This window comes from Coffea arabica, chromosome 8e (assembly GCF_036785885.1).
Source record: "Coffea arabica cultivar ET-39 chromosome 8e, Coffea Arabica ET-39 HiFi, whole genome shotgun sequence".
NCBI classification, from domain to species: Eukaryota; Viridiplantae; Streptophyta; class Magnoliopsida; order Gentianales; family Rubiaceae; genus Coffea; species Coffea arabica.
The window spans coordinates 31,967,635-31,989,459 of NC_092324.1; the positions used below are offsets into that span (position 1 = coordinate 31,967,635).

Here is a 21,825-nt window from a genome sequence, read left to right on the forward strand (position 1 = left end):
GAAGATGCAGACAAAAATGTCCTTTGAAAAAACACACGGACATTCGTGTGAATTGGCCTTCCAATAGCAAAATCGGAGAAACTGGTTAAAAGGGTCACGGGTACTCAATTTTACAAGTTCGAGAGCTTAAAATTAGCAAAAAATAGATGAGGGGTTTATTTTTTTCTAGACAAAGAGTTTAAGGACCAATTGGATAATTTGCCCAATTATAAATGCTTTATCAGGTAAACGTCATCACATTCATTGGAAAAGTAGCATTTGGATTTCCAAACGAATAAACAAAAGATAAAAGAAAATTTAAACCGGAAGAAAAACAATAAAAAGAGGCAAGACAGACAGTTATAGTATCAAGGATGCCTTTCATGCATTAATACCAAAGAAAGGATGAACCGATGATCCAATTTCCAGAGACGCAATAGGTCAAGAAGCCATGGGCGCTTTCTACCGAGAACCCAAAATATTTCAGACATCTTTGGCTTGTTACAAGTGCTAGTACCGGCAAATGCCACGGTACTAATTGCAGTAAGATAGAAAATATTTCAGCATGCAACAAGAAATGCTTATTTGCTGCTGAAGGGAGGAAAGGGGGAAAAGATCTCGCAAAAAAAAAAAAGTATCAAAGAAGAATTCCATTTAGCAGCACGCAGCTTAAACCGTTCAACTCGAGCAACAGCCAGAGATATATGCAGGAATTTCTGAAAACCATACACTACTGTGAAGTTCAAAACTCTACACGGATATCACTTTGGAGTGCAAAGATATTTAGTTTTAGGCACTCCAGCATCACTCACTTTTGCCAGTGCCAATAGTATGGACAAGGTATAGTCATCTAATAGACCTGTTAATTACCACATATCACCCTTTCAACAAGCAAAAAGACAATGAACAGTAGGAATATCTAAGGGCATGGTTGATCTTCCCTTTCTCCACCAGATGCTTCATCCTCTCAGATATTTATGAGATCTACTACCTACTAAGAGAGTTGAAGCGACCAAGTGACTTCTTTATACTGATGCAACTACAGTTATTGCCAGAAAAGTTCATGCTGACATCAAATGGACAGTGCTATAGTATTGTACTCAGAAAACGGTATGAGCATTCTGGCGGTCCTACTTTGTTGTAAATATTGCCAAGATAAAGATGTGTAATGTATGGAAACTGACTTTACATTCTGGCAGGTTCATTTGGGCAGCTCATGCAATATTCAGCTTCTCATATTCACTCTATGTATAAATGATCAACGACAACCATAATCCACATATGAAAGCTCCACCTGCATAACAATTAAAGCATTACAACGCAAACAACTTTTTTAAACTGTAAACTTGTAAAGTGAACAAAGCCACGTTACAATAGTAACAATAATATTGTGCAGTAAATTTAAAACTAACAACACCAACAGGGTAGAAAATAGAGAGACACAAAACAAAATAGGCAAAGCTTCTATTTATGAAGATATCACCATAAAGCAAATATCAAGATAATAGACATATATTCTGCTTCCCATACAAAAGATTTTTAGATCAAATGACTCGCTGAACTTTGATAAAGTTTGCTGCTTACCCAAAATATGGGTAGATTGTGATTTAATGAACATCATAATCCATACAAAGCTGATGCACTAATGCACCAGCTCGAAGGTGACAATCACTTCCTACAATTTTTATCGGATGCTGTGACCAAAATTTTGCATACTATTCATCAACAAAGACACTATCATCAAGTTATCTTCACACTGCCAAGGGACACAGAGATAACATTTAAAATTTCTTTCAAAAAAAAAATCAGAATATTTGGCACTACGTAACTCTGCTCTATTGATGTGAAAGATAACTCAGACTCACATCCACATCCTGAAAACTCCCTTGTATATTATACCGCTGAGAGAAGAATAATTATGTGGCAACCAACTGTAGAGGGTTGCTATGAATAAAAGAATAACAAGAAATGAGAAGGTATACATACATTTTTAAGCTTTCTTGTCTCGGCAAAATTGACTACCACAGCAACATCTGAAAGCCTTCGCCAGGTGAGTATGATCACTGAAGTCAATGCCATAGTCCTGCATCAATATTACTGTTAATGAGCCTTCATGGCCTAAAACTCAAGTGCAACTATATTCTTGATTGATTCCCGGAAATTTGATGAAACATTTCAATAGAACACTCAATTTAACAGGGATTGTTAACAGGAAGAACAGAAAATGGCATCAGGGATGATTATCATTTTGGACATATCATTTGTGCATTACAAATGACAAGTGCTTTGCAATTGTTAACAAAACAGATTCAGAGTCTGCATTATGAAAAATATACAAAGTAAAGGGCATACCTACCCGAGTCAACTCCTCTAAAGCATCAACTTTCCTTGATGTGAAAAAAGCAAGCTGCAGATTTTAGGATAATAAGTAAATTCTGCATGTTAATCCCATGAAATTACCATCTTTGGCCATGGAAACAAAAGGAACACGCTTTAAAATCAAAGCTACTATAGAACCATACATGGTAATAATGATGACCTGGAGTCTCCACTTCAACTGGAATCCCAACCAAGTTGGCATTGTCACAACCAAACAAGAGAAAGAAACAAGTTTGTGAGAACTGCTTCGCCCAGCCAATGTAAGCAACTGTAAGAAAGCAATAATGTATCCTTTATGACTCAATCAGATCATTAAATTAAAGCCGATAGAGCCTACCAGACAGAAGTATAACAAAAATTTGCTCTCCAGTCCTGCAAAAACTAAACACTCACATAAGCAGGCAATTTAGCTCCTACTCCTGAACTTTATTTCTTATCTTTTCTATTCAGCATTACAACCTATAGCCATCAAATATTGACATAAAATTTGAAATTAAATAAGGACCTATTCAAATTATTCCTTTTTTCGCATTAAGAACTTTTCATACACCATGCAATAGGCAAAGGAGCATACAAAGGAAGAAAAGGTAATTCGACTAAAACCAGTAAACACTAAATGTACTCGAAGTCAAAACAAAGATAAAGATCTTTCACAGAGGCAGTTATTACACAAGAAACATTGGCACACATACTTCAACCCTTGATAAAGGATACCTGTGATTGATAAATCTAGCAACATTTCCATAAAAGGTTGCATCCAAACAAAGAGTTTCCTCATCCTTGAGGACACGCTTAGTAGACCAGCCCGCATCTAGTAGCACAGAGTATGTATTTTTCTTTCTAGTATTCGGCGAATTTCTTTCAGGTAGTTCCATGTGGGTCAATATTTCTCCCACGTACTCACAGACAAAGGCACCTTTAGGCAAGTCTTCAAGGGTTCTAAGGCCCCATCACTTTCCTTCAGGTGTCATAAAAACCTGGACATGGGTTGAACAATCTCAATAAAAAAGAAATGCATTATCAGATCAAATTGAGCAAAATGCACGAGCCTGCCAAAGACGCAATAGCACAAGTTTCATATCACATCTACAGAGCCAAAGCAAGAGATGTTTATGAAACAACATGGTCTCACCTGCAATCTGTGCACTATGCCCCGCTGCACAATACGATTCCCAAAACCCTGGGCACAACCACATTTATACCAGCACTCTTTTATAAACTTCCTGACCAGATGGCCATTGCATGTGCCAGACAAGCTAGTATCCTTGGACCCCTCTAGTGGACACTCTTCGCAGTAGCAAAGATTTTTCTGGTGGGGACTGCAATTCATCAAAATAAAGTCTTCAAGAAACTCTTCTTTAACAATACCCCCTGGCAGGTAAGCAAATTTACCACCAGTATTATCAGCACAAGCACAACGTATTTCTGAAGACAAACAATCTCCAAAGCAATTGGAACAACAGTTGTCATCTGATATACTAGAAAAAGCAACTTTCGCATGTGCTCTATGATATGTTATGTTCCTGGGGATATACTTAAACATGGGGTGCTGCTCATTGTTAAGGTCATTTATCAAGGAAATCTCCAGATCGTCCTCCCCTCTTGTAATGTCATCAATATAATAAGTGGAACTCAGTATGTCATGAGGAAAATGTTGCTTCTGAACTATTACCGTACGCCTTGAAGTTAAAGATTTTAGATCAGCAAGTGCTAGGTTGTTTTTACTCCTTCACTACTGGTTAAATCTATCTTGCAGCAACTTAAGTCCAAGTGCATCAAACTATGAAACTTTGGGATCTGGAATTGGCTACCAATAAGGCTCGGAAGTTGTACAGGCCCCATTGAAATATTTGGAACAAAACAAAAACCAACTTGACGTTTGACATTCCTATTTAAAACATCCTGAGTTTCCCATTCTTTAGGTGCAACAGGATTGGAATGTACATCAGCACAACTTACTGTGTCATCATGAATGGTATTGGTCCCCACTTCTAAGAAGCCCTCACATATATCTTTCATCAAATTCATCATAGAGAAACCAGGTTGGGTGATTCTGTATGATTTAACAAGCTTTTCCTCCATCCTTCTCAAGACTGCATCTAAACTAGAAGCACAAAAGTTTGATGGAAGGGAAGATTCGTAGATTATAAAAAGTTTAACCTCGCCCCTTGAAGAAGAGGCAATATCTATATGTGAAGAGTTTAAGGAACTATTTTCCTCCTTGGTTGCAGCTGACCATTCATACTCCTGACAATTTCCTTGAAGAGAATTCTTTCCATTTGAAGAGCAGTCTTCACAACATAAAGCAAGAGCCGCAAAAAAGAGTACAGAAAACAATCTTTTATGTTAATAAATGTATACAGATGCTAAGTAAAAAGATCAGTTCTAAGTGGAATTAATTTAACTGACTTGAGAAGGAAGGTATGCGTATTGGATAAGTCAGGAAGAATCACTAAAAATTCTATCAGCTGTAAGTGGAATTAATTTAACATTCACTTGAGAAGGAATGACAGTCTATTGAATAAGTGAGGCAGAACTTTCATAAGGTGACATTCCAAAATAAGATTTTTCCAGGGAATATGAAGACAAGATGCAATCATGGCATACATAGCACATCATCTGCAACTAGATGTCTATGATATTATGCAACTCAGAACTTCTACTTAATTGTAGTCAGGCTCCATGTAGGAGTTGTATGATGTTGATCTCCAAACTTGCATAAAAGTTAACACCTGAACTCGTTGTTTTGATGCTAATTTTAGGCTAATAACATGAGAGACATGCACGTCTCATATAGGAGATAAGCCCTGAAATGTGTCCAATAATTCAAGACTAATCACTTGAGGAGATGCTGAGAATTGTTCTTCCTCATTGGAAGGATCACCTTCAATCAATAATTTCATGTTATCTAGAAAGTGACACCAAAGAAAATCAAATTATAAAGGATACAAGTAGAGAAGATCATGTGTAATCAAAGAGGACTCAGGCGTTTAAAGACAATTGATGGATGTAGTGAGTTACCCGCATTATTGACTAATTACCAGGATAAATGACATCAAATTAGAAAATTTTATTTATGAAATATCTAACTACCATGATTTCATTAGTCTTCATTCAGCAAGCAAGAGCTTTGCATTATTGCCAAAATTTAAGGTAAGTCATCTGGAAATAGAGTTTAATGAAGAACAGGACAACAACAATCACGCAGACAGAAAAAGCTTTCTTTAAAGAGGTACAAGAACAGAATTACAGTAGGTGAGTTCTAGAAATCAAGCAGACAGCACATGCTTCTTTACGTAAATCATTTTCTGTTGTTGTTCTTCCACTACTTTTCATTGCTATGTCCATCAGTCTCTTCATTGTCCTCTACTTATTTTCAAGGTGGGGTACTTAGAGGGGATCATGAGGGGAAGCAGCTGTTATTAGTTTTTATTTTACAGTAATATCAAATCACGTAAATTTTCCAATAAAGTTAGAACGTAAAACAGCAACAACAAATAAAAGCACAATCATATAACCTTTTCAGTAATAAGCACGTATTTATACGTGCAGTGGAATGTCCATATGTACAAAAATGTTGTTTAAGAGTCATCCGTGTCTAAACTAATTCCCAGTTCTCTCTCTTTGCAAAGTGAACATTCTTACATATGTCGTTTTATCTCTATCTCTTCCTGAATCTATTCAGCTTCTTCTAAACTCTTGTTATCTCCCTGTCCACCTAAAATGTTATTTATCCCCTTAATTTTCGTTCTCTGCATGTTTGTTAGCCAGAAAATTAGCAATTGTTCCTTCCCTGCAACCGAAGTGCGTCAAGAATCCAAGTTCTTCCAGTGAATCTCAAATGTTATAAATTCAATCAATGTTTCCTAATTAACAAAAGATATGTTCAGGTAAATGAGGACATAAAATTAAGAGTTGATATCTCTCCTCAGTGTACGGAATTTTCAATTTTATCATTTGAAAAAAAAAAGTCCGATTGGGTCTATTGTGTAGCAAAAACTATAATAGTAAGGGAAATATGAGTAATATCTAGAATTAGAGGGGCACTTACTAAAATTGTCAAAAATCTTAGGGAGGTTTCTAAATTTATCTTCTTCTTTTTCATCCATACTTTGTTTAGTGTCACCTTAGTTATTAAATCAGTAAATTTAATGATTTTGCTAGAAACTGAATATTTGTTCATGAGGAAATGGATTGTTGCATCTTTTGTATTTAATTCAAAAAAATACATTTTTAAAATAAATTTTAGCTAGAAAAGATTGAAATTTAAGAAGCAAGGAGGGAAATTGGGGATTTAAACACAACATATCTAAATTTTGATATCTCAATATTAGCCGCTAGACTCAAGTTCTGTTTGGATTACTATTTTTAGAAGTTTTTATAGAACAATATATTGTAGTGATTTGATGTATATAAGATAAAAGGATGATTGGAAAATATATTTATGGAAAACGTAAAAATTTTTCTACGAAAACTAACCATCCAAATAAGGCCTAAGGCTTCCTCAAGAAGTTTAAGTGTTTACTTTTTTTTTTTTTTTTTTATAGCAAGAGGATTGGGATCTAGAAGTGGGAAGGAGAATTTGAACCCAAAAGCATAGTTATAAAACCCGGCCCGGCCCGGCGGTCGAACCGGTCAACCCGGTGTACCCGCTAGTAGACCGGGCCGGGTTTCTAATTAGATCGGTTAAGCACTGGAAATTTTACAAAGTTGTTGGCTGGATTCGAACCTATGACCTTAGGTAAGGTTTATGACAAGCTCCCCACCAGGCTACTTCACTACATGTTAATTAGTTATCATTCTTACGCTATATGAACGTTTTATCAATTTTATCTTTATTCTTTTTTTATTTCTCCAAAACAAATTTATTTGGAATCTTTTAATACAAACTTATGACCACCAAATTCTATAAATTATAAAATAGATTTCAAAAATAACATATTACATAATTTATTTTAAAGACAAATATTGTTTTTAATAATTTTTTGCACTTAAAATTTGTAAGTAACCTAGATAATTACACTAAACATAGATAAAATTTTACACTTAAAATTTGGTGGATCACTAATTAAATTTATGTTTTGATGATTCTTATATAAATTAATTATTCTATAGCAAATTAAATCAAATGAGCATTTGTTATGACATTATTTATTAAAATTTATATCATATATCCTATATAAAAAATTATAAGATATAATATTTAAATATATTTAGTGACCCACTGGTTCAACCACTCACCCACCGGTTGAACTAGTAACCCGTTGACCCACCTCCTTCGCCGGTCTCCTTTCCGGGCCGGGTTTAATAACTATGCCCAAAAGTCTTTACTCCTAGGGCCTCAACCGTAGACAACGGTTCCTTAGCAATCAAAAACAAATACATAGTTTAGAAACAAATACGTACATAAAGGTAGATAATCACTATAATAGTTTAATCACTTTCTCAAAGAATATTTTTTTGGCATACATTGATATATTTTATGGATCCTATCACATTAGAATTTGTTCAAGTATAAAAGGTTTTTAAAGTTGTTATAGGGTTAGGAGATTTACAATACAACAATTTTACCAAATTTATATGAATGAATATGTAAGAATATTGTTGATATTTCAATCTTGATTTATCCATGTATTTAACAGGCTGACAACTAACGAATATATATATAAATAAAATCTATCCCATGCACTCGGCAATGTACTAATTTTATATATATATATATATATACTAATTGGATTCGGGGTTTTAAAATGGGTTAGGACAAATAATCCACATTTGTTTTGTTTACCGAATTTCTTAATTGGATTGGCGTCATATCGATTCAAGAAAATCTACACATAGACAAAAACAATTTACAGCAAATACCAACTCATTTCCAATCCATTAAAAGCCCTACTTTACTCAAATAGGCCCATATGCAAAAGAAAGAAAGCCGAAAAGATTCAACAAAACAAACTGAGTTATAGAAATTATCATTTCATTAAGGACGAAAAGTCTAGTGGTACCAAATAAAAAGAATAAACTTTTTTTTATTTAAGAGTAAATTTTATATGTATTATCAGTGTATACACTATCACGGTTGAATAGATGACACGAATAAATTTTGAATTTGACTATCAATGTATATACTATCACCATTAAATATATGACACATATGCTAAACTTTTATTTAAGAGTAAATTATATATATATATATATAATAAAGTCGTATTCCCATTTATATCCCTTCATGTTTTCTCTTTCCTACGTGGCTTAACGAAACGGCAAGTAGTTTCCTAATAGGATTCTTAATAAATCATATATATATATATATATATATATATATATATATATATATATATATATATATATATATAATAAAGTTTTATTCTTATCTTTATCCTTTTAGTTTATCTCTTTCCTACGTGGCTTATCGACATAACAAGTTGGTGCAACGCGCTCTATGAGTTAACCCCCTAGTAACCTACGCTATTCTATCTCTCTTTTTTCTTTTGACTTTACAATTTTAGATAATCCTTCCATAATTATCTCTTCCATTCTCTCACCTTTTTTTTTTCCTTAACCCTAATTGTCAAGTCTAAATTTCCAGGGGATTAGTATAAATAATTTTGAATTATATTTTTAACTCTCTCTCATCTTCAATTCAAAAGTTCGAAATATCAATTCAAATATTAGATTATCTTTATCAGATTATCGCTATCGAAGATACTCTACATTTTTACTCATATATATGGTTATCGATATATTACTTATCACTTTATCAAGCAGTGCAGATGTTTACACTTTTCCACAATGTTTTTGGAAATTTTTTTTTTCAATGCAAGGACAAGATTTGGAACTTCGTTTTTATTTCCTTCAATGCAAGGACCGCATTTGGACTTTGTTTATGCTCGCTGTATATGGTCTGTAATTTCCTACACTTTTTTCATAGCTAGATCATTGAATTTGAATTTTCTAACTCTTCAAAAGTTACAGTTTGGTTTTTATTTCTGGCAAGGTTTTTGTAATTAGTTTGTTATTTCAATTTATGGATTCACTCTTCAATTTAAATAGAACATATATTGCTTTTTTGGTTAGTGATTCAGAAGTAGCCTTTTAAACTATGTGTTTTCACACGATTTTTTAATTGCCTTTGACAATTTATTAATTGTCTTCAACAACGTATTAATTTTTTTTTTATTTTCTAGGTTTCTGGGGTTAAAAAAATTTTGTACAGTTTTCAATGTTTTTTTTTAGATTTTGATAGAAAGCTTCTAAAGAACAAGAATGTGTCATTGATTATAGGGTTAAATACCAAAAACCCCCATGTAGTTTGCCTAATGTTCACTTTACCTCTCTATGGTTTGGAAACCTACAATTTGACTCCCTGTCATTTCAACTAAAGTAAAAGTCTAACGGAAAACATCTAAACTAACGTCTAAAAGAAAAATGTCAAAATTGCCCCTCTATAAGGGTTTTGGGTTAAGTACCAAAAACCCTCCTGTGGTTTGTCAAATATACACTTTACCTCCCTATGGTTTGAAAACATACAATTTAACTCCCTGTCGCTTCACCTAAAGTGAAAATCTAACAGAAATTTCGTTAAATACACTTTAGTTGAAACGACAGGGAGTCAAATTGTAGGTTTCCAAACCATAGGGAGGGGGGGTTTTTGGTATTTAACCCTTGATTATATAAATGGCAAGGCATCAAATTCATTGTCATACAGCAGTTCACGTCATGCAATATACATCAAACTATTTAGATTTTTTTATGTTTTTGACTTAATAGCAAAATACATCTTATATTTTCAATTTGGTTTCTATTAGCCATGAACAGATTTAGTGTGACACTCCCACTTTTTCCCTAAGGCGAACCAAAGGGTATCCACGAGACGCCTGCCGAACTCTCGTCAGGACTCCCTACAATCCACAATTCAAAAACTCGAAATACTTCAAATAACTTCAATACATAATTAAAGTATTCCAAAATATTTCACACTTACAATTAATCAGCTCTCAAGTTTAATACAACGCAAAAGAATATTTACTACAGCCATCTGCTGTAATACAACTTTAAATTTTCAAAAGAAAGCTATCTAGTACTATTCACGAGCACTCTTGGTTTCGAACCCTGTTAAAGAAAACAAAAAAATGGGATGAGATACACAGCCCAATAAGATTCCAAGACACTCTAGCAGTTCTAATAAATCAAGTAATTGAGCATACCGCATATATGGTTCAGGGTTGCACGTTGACATATGAACATGAGATAATTATCATTCTATGAGTAATTTGAACATATCACAGGTATAGCATATTTGTATGAAACGGTTATCATTATGTAAAATAAACATACATTGAAGGATACGGTGTTCCATTGGAACTATGTCGGTCAACTGCACCTTATAACTTCCGGATCCCCTCGATTTGTCTGGTCACCACCTTATCCCTCCAGTGGTAATAATCGAGTATACCGAAACGGTGGTCCAGAGTTTCAACCTACCCGACCGAACCCAATTCTGGCTCGAGTAGGTCAGTAACCAAGGGTAGGACCCAAGTTCAGTTTAGAACTTACAACATGCACAAGTAATCAAGTAAATCGACGAACGGTAGGATTTTATCATTTGAGTAGGTCGAGTGAGATAAAGTACACACTCGCCTTAAAATGGTGGATAATTTCATATAAACATGTAATTTACGGTAATCAAGTAATCAAGTAGTCAAATAATCAAATAAGCAAGTAATCAAGTAGATTGGTAGTCGAGTAAGCAGGTAATCAAGTAGGTTAGTAAACGGTAAGTAATTTCGGTTAATGGTTAACGGTGAACAGTTAACGGTTAACGATAAATAATTACGATTAATTGGTAGACATTTGTCATTTTAATAGGCCGCCATTGGCCGTTTCCCACTTTTACCACTTAAGAGTCGAGAAGATTCACTCCAACCGACTTATGCAGCTATAGCATAATTAATCATTTAAACACATCACATAAATATGCAATTCAAGTATTTCATGTCGAGTAATTCAAATATACATTACTAAAATATGCATGAGTGTGATAAATACTTAACATGTAGCACTTAACACTTAATGATCATGGAATAAGCATGTCATAGACTTATTCAAATTACGTACTCCTATGTGGAACACTCACCTATTCAAACAAGTGTTTAGGCGTCCACTTCGAGTTCCTCTTGAAGGTCCCCTTGAGCGCCTGAGCAAATAACAACTAACTATCACACACTATCACTTAAAAATCCCTAATTATCAAGAAAGATTGTACACTTGTACAATCTAAGGAAATATCGTGAAATGGAGCTTTACTCGCTTAAAATTTAAGATTCAAAAGTGGTGTTTAACAATACAAGAAAAATATGATTTTCTTCATGAAGACAAGTCCGAAATGGTCAATTAGTAGTGAAGGATTGGGAAGAGTCTTTAAAGCTCAATTCCCATCAGTTTGAAAATTTCAAATTTGAGGTGTGATTTTTGAAAAATCATATCTCACTCTCCGTAAATTCAAAATTGGAAAACTTGATACCGTTGGAAACTAGATCTAAAGTACTAAAAGTTTCTACAAGAAACTTTTTCATGATTCCAAATAGATAATATTCAAAATTTGGCTCAAAGTTAATGACTTGAGTTATCAAGACAGATTTGGGTTGGTTTTTTGGCAAAGTTTGGAAATTCGGCAAAATTCACACATTATAAAATAGCCCCTGAAATTTAGAACTCTATTAGAGTTGCAATCCAAGTTTAAAATAAAAAAAGTGGAATAAGAATCAGAGTTTTGAGCACCAAGATATAGTAGCTCAAAGTTGGTGAAAATGTGAAACTGTTAAGAAATTTCCAGGTTTAATTCACAAATTTTGGGACTTTGATTGAACATCTAAATGGACTCGGAATGGCACCAAATTTTGCATGATCACATTACCATATAAGGGCTATTCCTATACCAATTTTCATAAAAAAAATACGTACGGGAATTTGGTTAACTAAATCACTAAAATTTCAAGGATTCCAAGGCAAATCTGCCTTGTACTTCAATTTTCCTTTTCTAAAACATTTGGCCAATGAAAATATCTCAAATATGGTTCATTTGTGTAGGCAAAGTCTAGGAAATATCCAAAATATATTTGGTAGGTGATTAACACCAAGAATTTCAAAACAACAAGTCCCAATCAAGATTTAGGCATTTACAAGTCAAAAAGAGGGTTTTTACTCACTGTATCAGTTTCAAAATATGGCCACAACTCACTCAATTCAACTTAGAATTGAGCATGGTTAGTGGCGTTGAAAACTAGATTCATAAAGCTATAATTTCTCAGAAGAAATCATTTTCAAAATCTGCCCACAACTAGCTCATATTTGAGTATCAATTTGCTGCTCAAAACAGAGCTTCCAGTGAACTAGCGAAACAGGACAGTCATGTTCAAATGAGTGGTACGGTTCACTCAGGTGGAATCAGGACATGGATTTTATACCATTGGAAAGCTGGGAATGTCTAGTTTCCAGTGCCACAAACGACACTCAATTTTAACATCGGACAAAAAGTTATGGCCGAAACAAAAACACTGCCCAGGTAATCCGGGAACAAATTTCCTGTTTTGAAGAGCTTTTGAAAATTCAATTTTTGGCCAACCAAATCACGTAATTTTTGATGAAATCTTTTTACACAACCTATATAACATATATACATCATAAACAAGTCAATTGAGCCACTGAAAAGTGCTCAAAAGCACACGAAAATAACAAGGGCAATTTCAAAATATTTTTGCTCATCACCTCCTTTGAGTTTCCTTTTACCAATACAACTTATTTCCACTAATTTAAGCACTAAACCAACATTAATAGCATCAAAACTCATGAAATCAGTCCTCAAGTCATTGTGGGAGTTCATAGAGCCCACACACCAAAATCTAACAATCTAAAGTTACCCACATGAAATTATGAACTTATAAGTGCAATACTACTTCCATAAATCAAGAATTTCAAGGTTGATCGTTTATTATCTTCTTAGATGTTGAAGACCAGAATTTTGGCCACTAAAAAGCTCCAAAGAACCGTGGAAATGGTGCTCCTTTCCTAGTCCAAGTGAATCTCCAAGTGATTTGCAAGTTGGATACAAAATTTGAGGTAATTTGAAGTAAGATTTGTGGTAAAAATTGAAGAAACTTTGGTTGTTCTTCCTCTTGGTCTGTTTGGCCAGCATAGGAAAGAAAAGAAGGAATCGTTGTTGATCAAAAGAGGCTTCCCTGAGAAGCTTACTGGTTGGGGCCCTCTTTGGCACAAAAGTCAAACCTCTATTCGCGCGCGCACATGCGCGTTTCGTGCTCGATTCCTCTCGAGTTTGTTTCACTTGTGCACTAAACCTCTAATGTACTTGTATTCATACTATTATTATTCACTCTTAATGGTCTAAAAATAATGGTCCTAAGCCCCTCAATTAAATCGCACGTGTGAAAACAGGTATCTCCAATTTGTGCGCGATAAAGTGGAATTTCCAAGAAATTCTTGTAACGATAGTATCACTAACTAATACTTGAGTGTTTAAACATAAAAATACCTATTTTTAAGACTAATGTATAAGTTTCCAATTTTCCGAGTTTATTGTATTCTCAAATCGATCACTGTTTCGAAAACACGTATTCACTATTCTTACTAAACGAGCTTTCAAAAATTAATTTCCATAACAAGTCATTTTAAAAATACATGTAAGTCATAGTTGCATGTAATTGGGTCTAAAAAGATTAGAAAATAATATTCGGGGCAAACAATCAATTAATATTTAAATAAACTCGTAACAGGAGTTTAAAATAAATAAATTTTGCGAGTCCTCACGACTTTTCTTAATTTACTATTGATCATTCTTACTTTTCTAAAATTAATACACCCTTAATTCAAATATAGTCTCGAAAAAAATGTGTACTTGTTGTTCCGAACTAAACGAGTTTTCGAAAAGTAACTTTTCTAGCAAAACGATTTAAAAACATAAGAGAGGCATTTTTCCATATAAATGAATTTTAAATAGTCGAATTAAATAATTAATTAAGCCAGTAAAATAAAATAAAACAAGAAAATTTCGGGTCCTCACATTTAGAAGATTGTTATGTTTCTGTGACTTGATTGATTCTGAATTATTATCTTTTATTAATATTTCATTTGGTTTCTTTTCTTTTCACATTAACCTTTAAGCCATTTATATTAAGTACCAAAATTGATGTTTTGGTAACGGGTTGGCCATTCTTGTGTTTACAAAAGATCAGCCAAGATTTGATCTTCCCTATTTTCAAGTTTTTGAATGTCATTATATTGTCGATTTTTTTTTTGTTGCATTTCGAATTATTAATCACTGAATTAGATGTTTAAATTTACATTATAAGACTATTTTTTTAATAACAATGTAATTAAGAAAGGTTATAATAGATTATACAATAAGTTTTGTATTTTATGAAAATATTTTTATGAACTACACTAAATAATTTATTATTTTTAGACAATTCCCATTCAACGAATGGGTACAAAACTAGTTGTATATATATTGTCAGTGTATATACTATTATGGTTGAATGGATGACATTGAATGTCAGTGTAGTATATATATTATTACCATTATTATGCAAAGGGAAAATCATTCAAAACGTTCCTCACATTTTATAAGATGACTTTTTTCGTCCCTCACTTTTAAAAATGTAATTTTACGTCCCTTACAAATTCAAATTGACCAAATTTGGTCCCTACCTAGGTTTCTGACTAGTTTTTTACCGGAATCCACCATGTGACTTGCATGTGATCATTTTTTAAGGGCAAAATTATCAAATCAAATTTTTATATAATCTGATTCATAGTCCCTCATATTTTACAAAATGAATTTTTTGGTTCCTAACATTTTACAAAATTAATTGTTTCATTCCTCACATTTCAAAAAATAAATTTTTTCATCCCTCATTGATCATGTGTATGAATAGATTTCTTTCTATAAACCCATGTATATGTATATTTGATTTAATCTGAACACTACAAATAACATATAATTTATCTATATTGGATTTCATCTAAACATGCTAATTGTAATTGTACACATGCTATTCAATAGATATATATAGGGGTTTAAAACTAATAATTTTGTTTGAAACCCATGTATATATTTATATGATTTCACTATTTGAACCTATTCAATATTTGTGACATTTCTATTTTGACAATAATTTATTTATTGAATTGTCTAATAAGTTCATCTAATTAATGAGTCCTAACTCGAATTCTATAATTGTGCTAACAAATTTCAGTTTAAATACAAAAATTTCTACTTGACACTTTTAATACCAACAGTTGAATTACTTACCTTGTGATTGTTTTAAAATTTGAAAATGCCAATCACTAATTTCTTTTTGCCATACTTTTCTTTTGTTTATTTTTTCTATCCATATTTAATTCGATATAAACACTCGATAATATTTAGGATTAAATGTCTTCTTTATTTGAAAAACTAACAATTTTTTTAAACCCATGTATATATCTATTTGATTTCACTTGAGCAGTACGAATAGTATGTAATATATCTCTATTTGATTTCATATGCTATTCGTATTGTTCAAGTGAAATCAAATAGATATATACATGGATTTAAAAAAAATTATTCACACAAATGATCAATAAAAGATGAAAACATTCATTTTGAAAAATATGAAGGATAAAAAATTCATTTTGTGAAATGTAAGGGACGAAAAAATTTATTTTATGAAATGTGAGGGATTATGAATCGAAGTATATAAAATTTGATTTGACAATTTTGCCCTTAAAATATGATCACGTGCAAGGCACGTGGTGAATTTCGATCAAAAACTAATCGAAAATGTAGGTAGGGACCAAATTTAGTTAATTTGAATTTGTAAGGGACGTAAAATTACACTTTTAAAAATGAGGGACGAAAAAAGTTATTTTATAAAATGTGAAGAACGTTTTGAATGATTTTTCCTTATGCAAAAGTTAAAATTTAAAATTTTCTCGTGTCATTCATTCTATAGTGATAGTGTATAGTATATATATAATTAATACATTAAAGTGATTCGTTGAGACTTTGGATTACCTTTTCAAACGGTCACGTAAGTCAACAATGTACCTCTTTAACTATTTTTTTTGAAGGAACCTCTTTACGTATTCAAATACGTCATTTTATCTTACCCCACAACTTTTCAACATATATAGAATAAGAGCGAGTGGGTGGTTTTGGTCTGAGGCTCTTTTTTTCGTCTGCCCTTCTTCGTTTTCGTTGGCCCTCGTGAGTTGCTCGTGATTTTTAAAGACGACATCGTTCCATCAGGTGATCGATGTCAAAATAAAAATAGATTTAAGGAGTTGGACACGCGTTTCTCCCCATCCAAAACCTAGGGTAAAGAATCAAGACTCTCCAGTTCTCTCCGCCGCTCCTTGTTTCGTACCTTCCTCCTTCCTCTCAAAATTTCTGTCTTCTCCTCCTTTACTTTCTTATTCTGTGATTTCAATCTTTAGCCTTTCTCAGTCTTTTCTCCTCTTTTCTTTCCTTTTTCCCTGTCGAATCGCCAGATTACTATGAGCTAAACTAATTGAGCTAAACTTTTCTCTTCGGGATCTCTTCAAGCTTCTAAACAACGTCTAGACGATTGAAGATCCACACAAGTGTAGATTAGTAGATCAACTTGGAATCTCATTACTTGATTCAATGCCACCCATTTCAATTATAGGGATCTATTGGCTATATGCGCCAAGCTCAGGGGTCTATGTCCAATTAACCCGTTCAAATTCTAATTCAGCTGTCTATAAGAGCTTCTTTAGCGGCCAGATTAAGAGCAAATCGAAGAAATCAAATAGTCGGTCAGAGTTCATTCAGGTTTGAAAAACATCGAAACCCTAGGGCATTCCGTTTACTTCCTTATTTTCTGATTTTTTGAACTTAGCAGTTTAATTTCATCTTATTTGGCTTTCTCTTATTTAATTTTTGAGACCTTTTGCAGTTTCTTCTCAATCAAAATGGCTCGTACGAAGCAAACAGCTGGCAAGTCCACCGGAGGAAAGGCTCCAAGGAAACAGCTTGCCACAAAGTATATATGCTTTCTTCCTCGGAATGAATTGTTCTGGTAATATTTATTTGAGTACACTAATTTGTGAACTTTGATGTCATTTTTTTTTGAAGATTTAGCTCGTATTCTTGTTTATAGTCGTTTGTAAACTTACATAGCTCCTCCCTGTATATTGAGATTTATTTTCACTCTTTGTTAAATTTTTTATGCAAATTGTAATAATTATGTGTACGAAATACTGGAGGACTGGTTTCTCTGGATTATTTGGTCCTTCTACGGGTGCAGTACTGACTGAATTTGGAATTTCTATATATATATATATATATATATATATATATAGCTATGATATTTTATTCTTCGATAAACACGATGGATTTTGCTCAAAATTTTCAACAGTATTGCACTCGTAGAAGGACCAAATAATCCAGAGAAACCAGTCCCCCTTGGCTGGTTGAATTTTTTTGCATTTTTTAGGGGATTTTTTTGAAAAACTGGTGGTGTTTCAAAACAATGTTGCAGACTTTTGCTGACCCTGATGGCGAATATATATGTTAAAAGTACCTACAGCCAAGAAATTAATAAATGAAAGAGCAAATATAGATGTACAGAAGATTGAAACCATTACCACTTAGTAGAAGCATGCTTATGTTGTACGAAGTAACTGTTCTGGACTATAAAATGTAAAATGTTAACTTAATGTTCAGGAGAAAGGTGATAACTTTTATCACTACAAAAAGTCGATGCTTGGATTTGGTATTTTGTGTTGTATGTTGTTTCATCTTACAAAAGATGTCAATCGCAAGTTGTGAACCGTTATATTGATGATGGTGTTGCAGAGCTTGTTCAAGGAGTCTTGTTTATTGATGAGGTTCATCTATATATATATATATACACATTATTATGAATGAGTTTGGGTGTTATTTTGGTATGTTCTAAGTATTTGAAGCATCTTATTTGCAGGTTGATATGTTGGATATGGAATGCTTTTCATACTTGAACCGTGCTCTAGAAAGTTTTCTATCACCAATAGTGATTTTTCCCGCAAATAGAGGAATATGTAATGTCAGGTATAAAGCAACGCTGGTGTAGTTCTTTGAATTATATCTTGATTTTCATCCTTTCATTTCTTTAATTATTGGTTGCTATAATCTCAGTGGAACATCAAGAGCGTAGACTTGAATCACTTAATTTTGCATAGGTGCTCTTAACATTTATTCTCAATCTTAGTTCATCCTCTGAATTATTTAAAATTATTGTAGATGCTCTCTGAATGTGTAGGTCACATACTGGTGTTACCTTCCACATGTATATGTTGAAGTTAATTTGTAATTAATCAATGATTGATTAATGCTTAAGACAGCTTTCTTTTTTCTGCCCGAGGAGAAAGGGGGAAGGGGATGAAACTTTGGATTCTGTTGTACATTATCTATTTCTCAATTTCATCAATAGGTGACATACGCATAGGCATCCCTTTGCCGAATAATGTTGCAGTAGTCTTCCTACAGTCTTTCGCCAGTAGAAGAGTGTATTTTTCACCAATAGTTGCCCGCATCTTAATCTTTATAGTCTGATTGCAGAAAATTGCTGGAAATCCTATTTTTAGCTAAATTGAAATCTTTTTTTGTTTTTTGGTGTGTAAAGGAATATATATGACGTCCTCGTGGCATACCCATCAACTTAATTGACAGATTAGTGATTATACGAACTGAAATGTATGATCCAGCTGAGATGATACAGTTTCTAATATGATATTCTTTTACAAACTTATTTATGCTAATATAACCTTATGATTGTTTTACATTGATACGTAGCTGTTATGATGTTTGTCCAGATATTAGCAATTCGTGCATAGGTGGAGGAACTGGTAATTGACGAAGAAAGCCTGGCTCTCTCTCATATCCCTCCACGCTGCAACTCCAGGCCACTTGTACCCTCTCCTCTAAAAAGAAGTTGTCAATCCCCTCTCTCTCCTTCTTTGATCAATTGCAAAGCTAAAGTTTCCTTGATTCTTTCTTTGATATTTTTTTTCTCCCTTTTTATTCTTTTCCTCTTTTCTTTCCTTTTTTTTCTGATCAATCACTTGATTACTAAGAGAGCTGAACTATTTGTTTTCCAAAAGTCATTGGAAGCTTCCAAATCTGTAAATGAAGCAAAGCTCCTCCTCCACCACCATAGATTGTCATGTGCCAAATTGGCGACTCTATGACTTTTCCCCCTTCTCTTTTTTCTTTACTCTTATGTTTTAATGGATATTTAGTATTTTTTTCCTCAAATGCAGCCACAGTACAAAAAAGCCTATGATGAAAGCTCCAGTGGCACCATCAATTGTTTGTCGTATTTACCATAATGTTCTACAATCTGTAATCCCACGATTCTTCTTCCTTTACATTTTATTTTTTTTAATTCCTTGTTTCTGGCACCTTTAGTTTTCCTTTGCTTGATTTTTTGCTCTTTTTCACGCTCATCTTGGCTTATTTCGTGTCATTTTCTGAATTTATTGCCAGGTACAATGGAATAAGATGGATTTTTCTAATTATCTAAATTCACAATAATAGAGGAAGGATAGCAAGGAATATTTACTTTCTGTATGTTGGGTTAGTAGAATTTCAAATCCTGATTCTTCAATTTGTTCACCTTATATTTCTGTTTCTGTTCCTTGGCTAGGATTAAGGATTAAGGCCTGACAAGGTTTGTGCCCTTTCACATGCACCGTTGCAGGTCTGTTTTCTCTCTATCTTTCGCAAGCAAACAAACAATGCAATCATTCATGCTCATTTTAATTCATTTGTAATGCAAAGACTTTATTTAATTACATGTACCATCTTGTAAGAGCATTTCTACATCAAATCTCCCTTACAAGAGAACTCCCTTGAGCTGGCTCAAGATCTCCTACCAAGATGGTAGTTGAGTTTCATTATTTTGCTACTTTTCTTGATGTGCATGTATACATTTCATATTGTTCTTTTCTTTTGATTGTTTTATTAAGTGTATATTGGATAGGTTGAAAATTGCGTCTGCTTGGCAAAGAAGGCAATGACAGCATGTCAGAATAAATATTATTAGATGTGGTGCGATTTAAAATTGTCACTCACAGCAAGGTCTTAGGTATCCTCAAGGCTCACAATATATGTAATAATAAGAATGAAAATAAATCAACATCATCTTTAATGTTGCATTTCTACTCTTATTGTTGAAGTTATTATAATATTAGATTTTTTTTTGGCTGGCAGAAGTTGCACCAAAATTTCCTTTGTATCATTTGATCAAGCAAGAAAGATATTTCCTCCCAACTGGAAATAGTATGCCCTCTCGTCCCTCTTTCTCCCTATTGGCTGTTTTTATAAGCACGGTTAAAGATTGGATTAGGCTTATTTTAGTTGAGTAATTCCCATTGTTTGATGATTGTATATTCTTGAGTTGTGTCTTCATTGTGTGTTAATGTGCCAGTTTACCGTCTAGAACTTATTTCTAAATGTATTAATTTTTGAAAATTTTCCATGCTTCTTTAAATATCCCTCTGGTTATATGGCAGAGAAAATGGGACATGGGTTGTCTGTTTACAAGTTGGTTTTGTTCTGCAACCTTAACATGCTATTGAGCTATAGTTTTCCTTGTTAATTTTTAGTAGAGTATAATTTATATACTTATTGCAAAAAGATAATCTTGTCGGTTTAAATTCCTTTATCAGCCTCTATGATGCACCAGAGGCTTTCTCATTTTTTTCTCTAGATTGGCCACCGCAAGTAATAATCTTGAGATACTCAGTCGTGAATTCTCTAAATATCTCTCTGGTTATCATCTTGCAGTTTCGATGTCATTTATTGCTTTACATGTATCTTAAAGTTAAACCCCCCCTCTTTTCTCTAGGAAAAAAATGCGTTTAAGAAATCAGAAAAATAATTTGATTTGATCATTTCTTTAATAAGGACTTGGTTATTTTCTCATTTGAAACTTTCCAATGTACTGCAACTCTCTTGATTTCACTTTATAGATTTAAAGCTGTTAAGAAATCTCTGATCATGAATTGCAGGCTTATTGCTTCTGATGGAGTTAATATCACACAATTTATCAAGTGTTGTATCCTATTCGAACGAGGAAAAAATACTACAAACATACCAGTTGTGAACTGGATAAAACAGCTTGTTGCAACATATTTATCAGAACTATGTGGCCTCAACAACTTGTTGGAAGCCTTTAGCTGTGATGCGGATCAATGGAGCTGAAAAGATTTAGATTATCACCTTCAGCTATGACTGTATTGGCATATGTATATATGGCTTTTGCTAACATCAATGTTGCGAAACCTTGGCCTGTTGCACTTTGCTATTATTTTCTAATTGGAAAATGCAGCATTGTTCACTAGGCTCAGTAACTAGAATGATATTGTGAAAAACTGACTAATAAGAAAGTTGAACATTATCGCAAA

At 33.2% G+C, this 21,825-nt stretch overlaps 1 protein-coding gene and 1 pseudogene across 37 annotated transcripts; one reads left to right on the forward strand and one right to left on the reverse strand.

Annotated features, from left to right (window-relative positions):
- Positions 1 to 1,969: 1,969 nt before the first annotated feature.
- Positions 1,970 to 5,718, reverse strand: LOC113704720 (histone-lysine N-methyltransferase SUVR4-like; annotated as a pseudogene).
- A 10,863-nt stretch (positions 5,719 to 16,581) lies between these two features.
- Positions 16,582 to 21,825, forward strand: LOC113702690 (uncharacterized). Of its 37 annotated transcripts, none has more exons than XM_072060784.1 (8): positions 16,584 to 17,209; positions 17,334 to 17,420; positions 18,360 to 18,466; positions 19,231 to 19,993; positions 20,064 to 20,117; positions 20,400 to 20,504; positions 20,630 to 20,698; positions 21,430 to 21,825. In XM_072060784.1, exons 1-4 carry the CDS (start codon positions 17,042 to 17,044, stop codon positions 19,235 to 19,237), a joined length of 369 nt encoding a protein of 122 aa, XP_071916885.1. In that variant the 5' UTR covers positions 16,584 to 17,041; the 3' UTR covers positions 19,238 to 19,993; positions 20,064 to 20,117; positions 20,400 to 20,504; positions 20,630 to 20,698; positions 21,430 to 21,825. The 37 variants fall into 37 exon arrangements, 33 of the variants coding, with proteins under 33 accessions (XP_071916870.1, XP_071916885.1, XP_071916886.1 ...); XM_072060785.1 differs by having other exon boundaries at positions 19,231 to 19,984; XM_072060781.1 differs by lacking the exon at positions 20,400 to 20,504 and having other exon boundaries at positions 19,231 to 19,759; positions 19,904 to 19,993.

What these genes read in the sequence shown, in the direction of transcription:
- LOC113702690 (XM_072060769.1), top strand. Translation starts at nt 17,042, where the DNA reads ATGCCACCCATTTCAATTATAGGGATCTATTGGCTATATGCGCCAAGC. An exon ending in AGGAAACAGCTTGCCACAAA is followed by an intron (nt 17,421 to 18,359) that starts GTATATATGCTT and finishes TCTTATTTGCAG; the next exon opens with GTTGATATGTTGGATATGGA. An exon ending in AGAGGAATATGTAATGTCAG is followed by an intron (nt 18,467 to 19,040) that starts GTATAAAGCAAC and finishes TGGTGTGTAAAG; the next exon opens with GAATATATATGACGTCCTCG.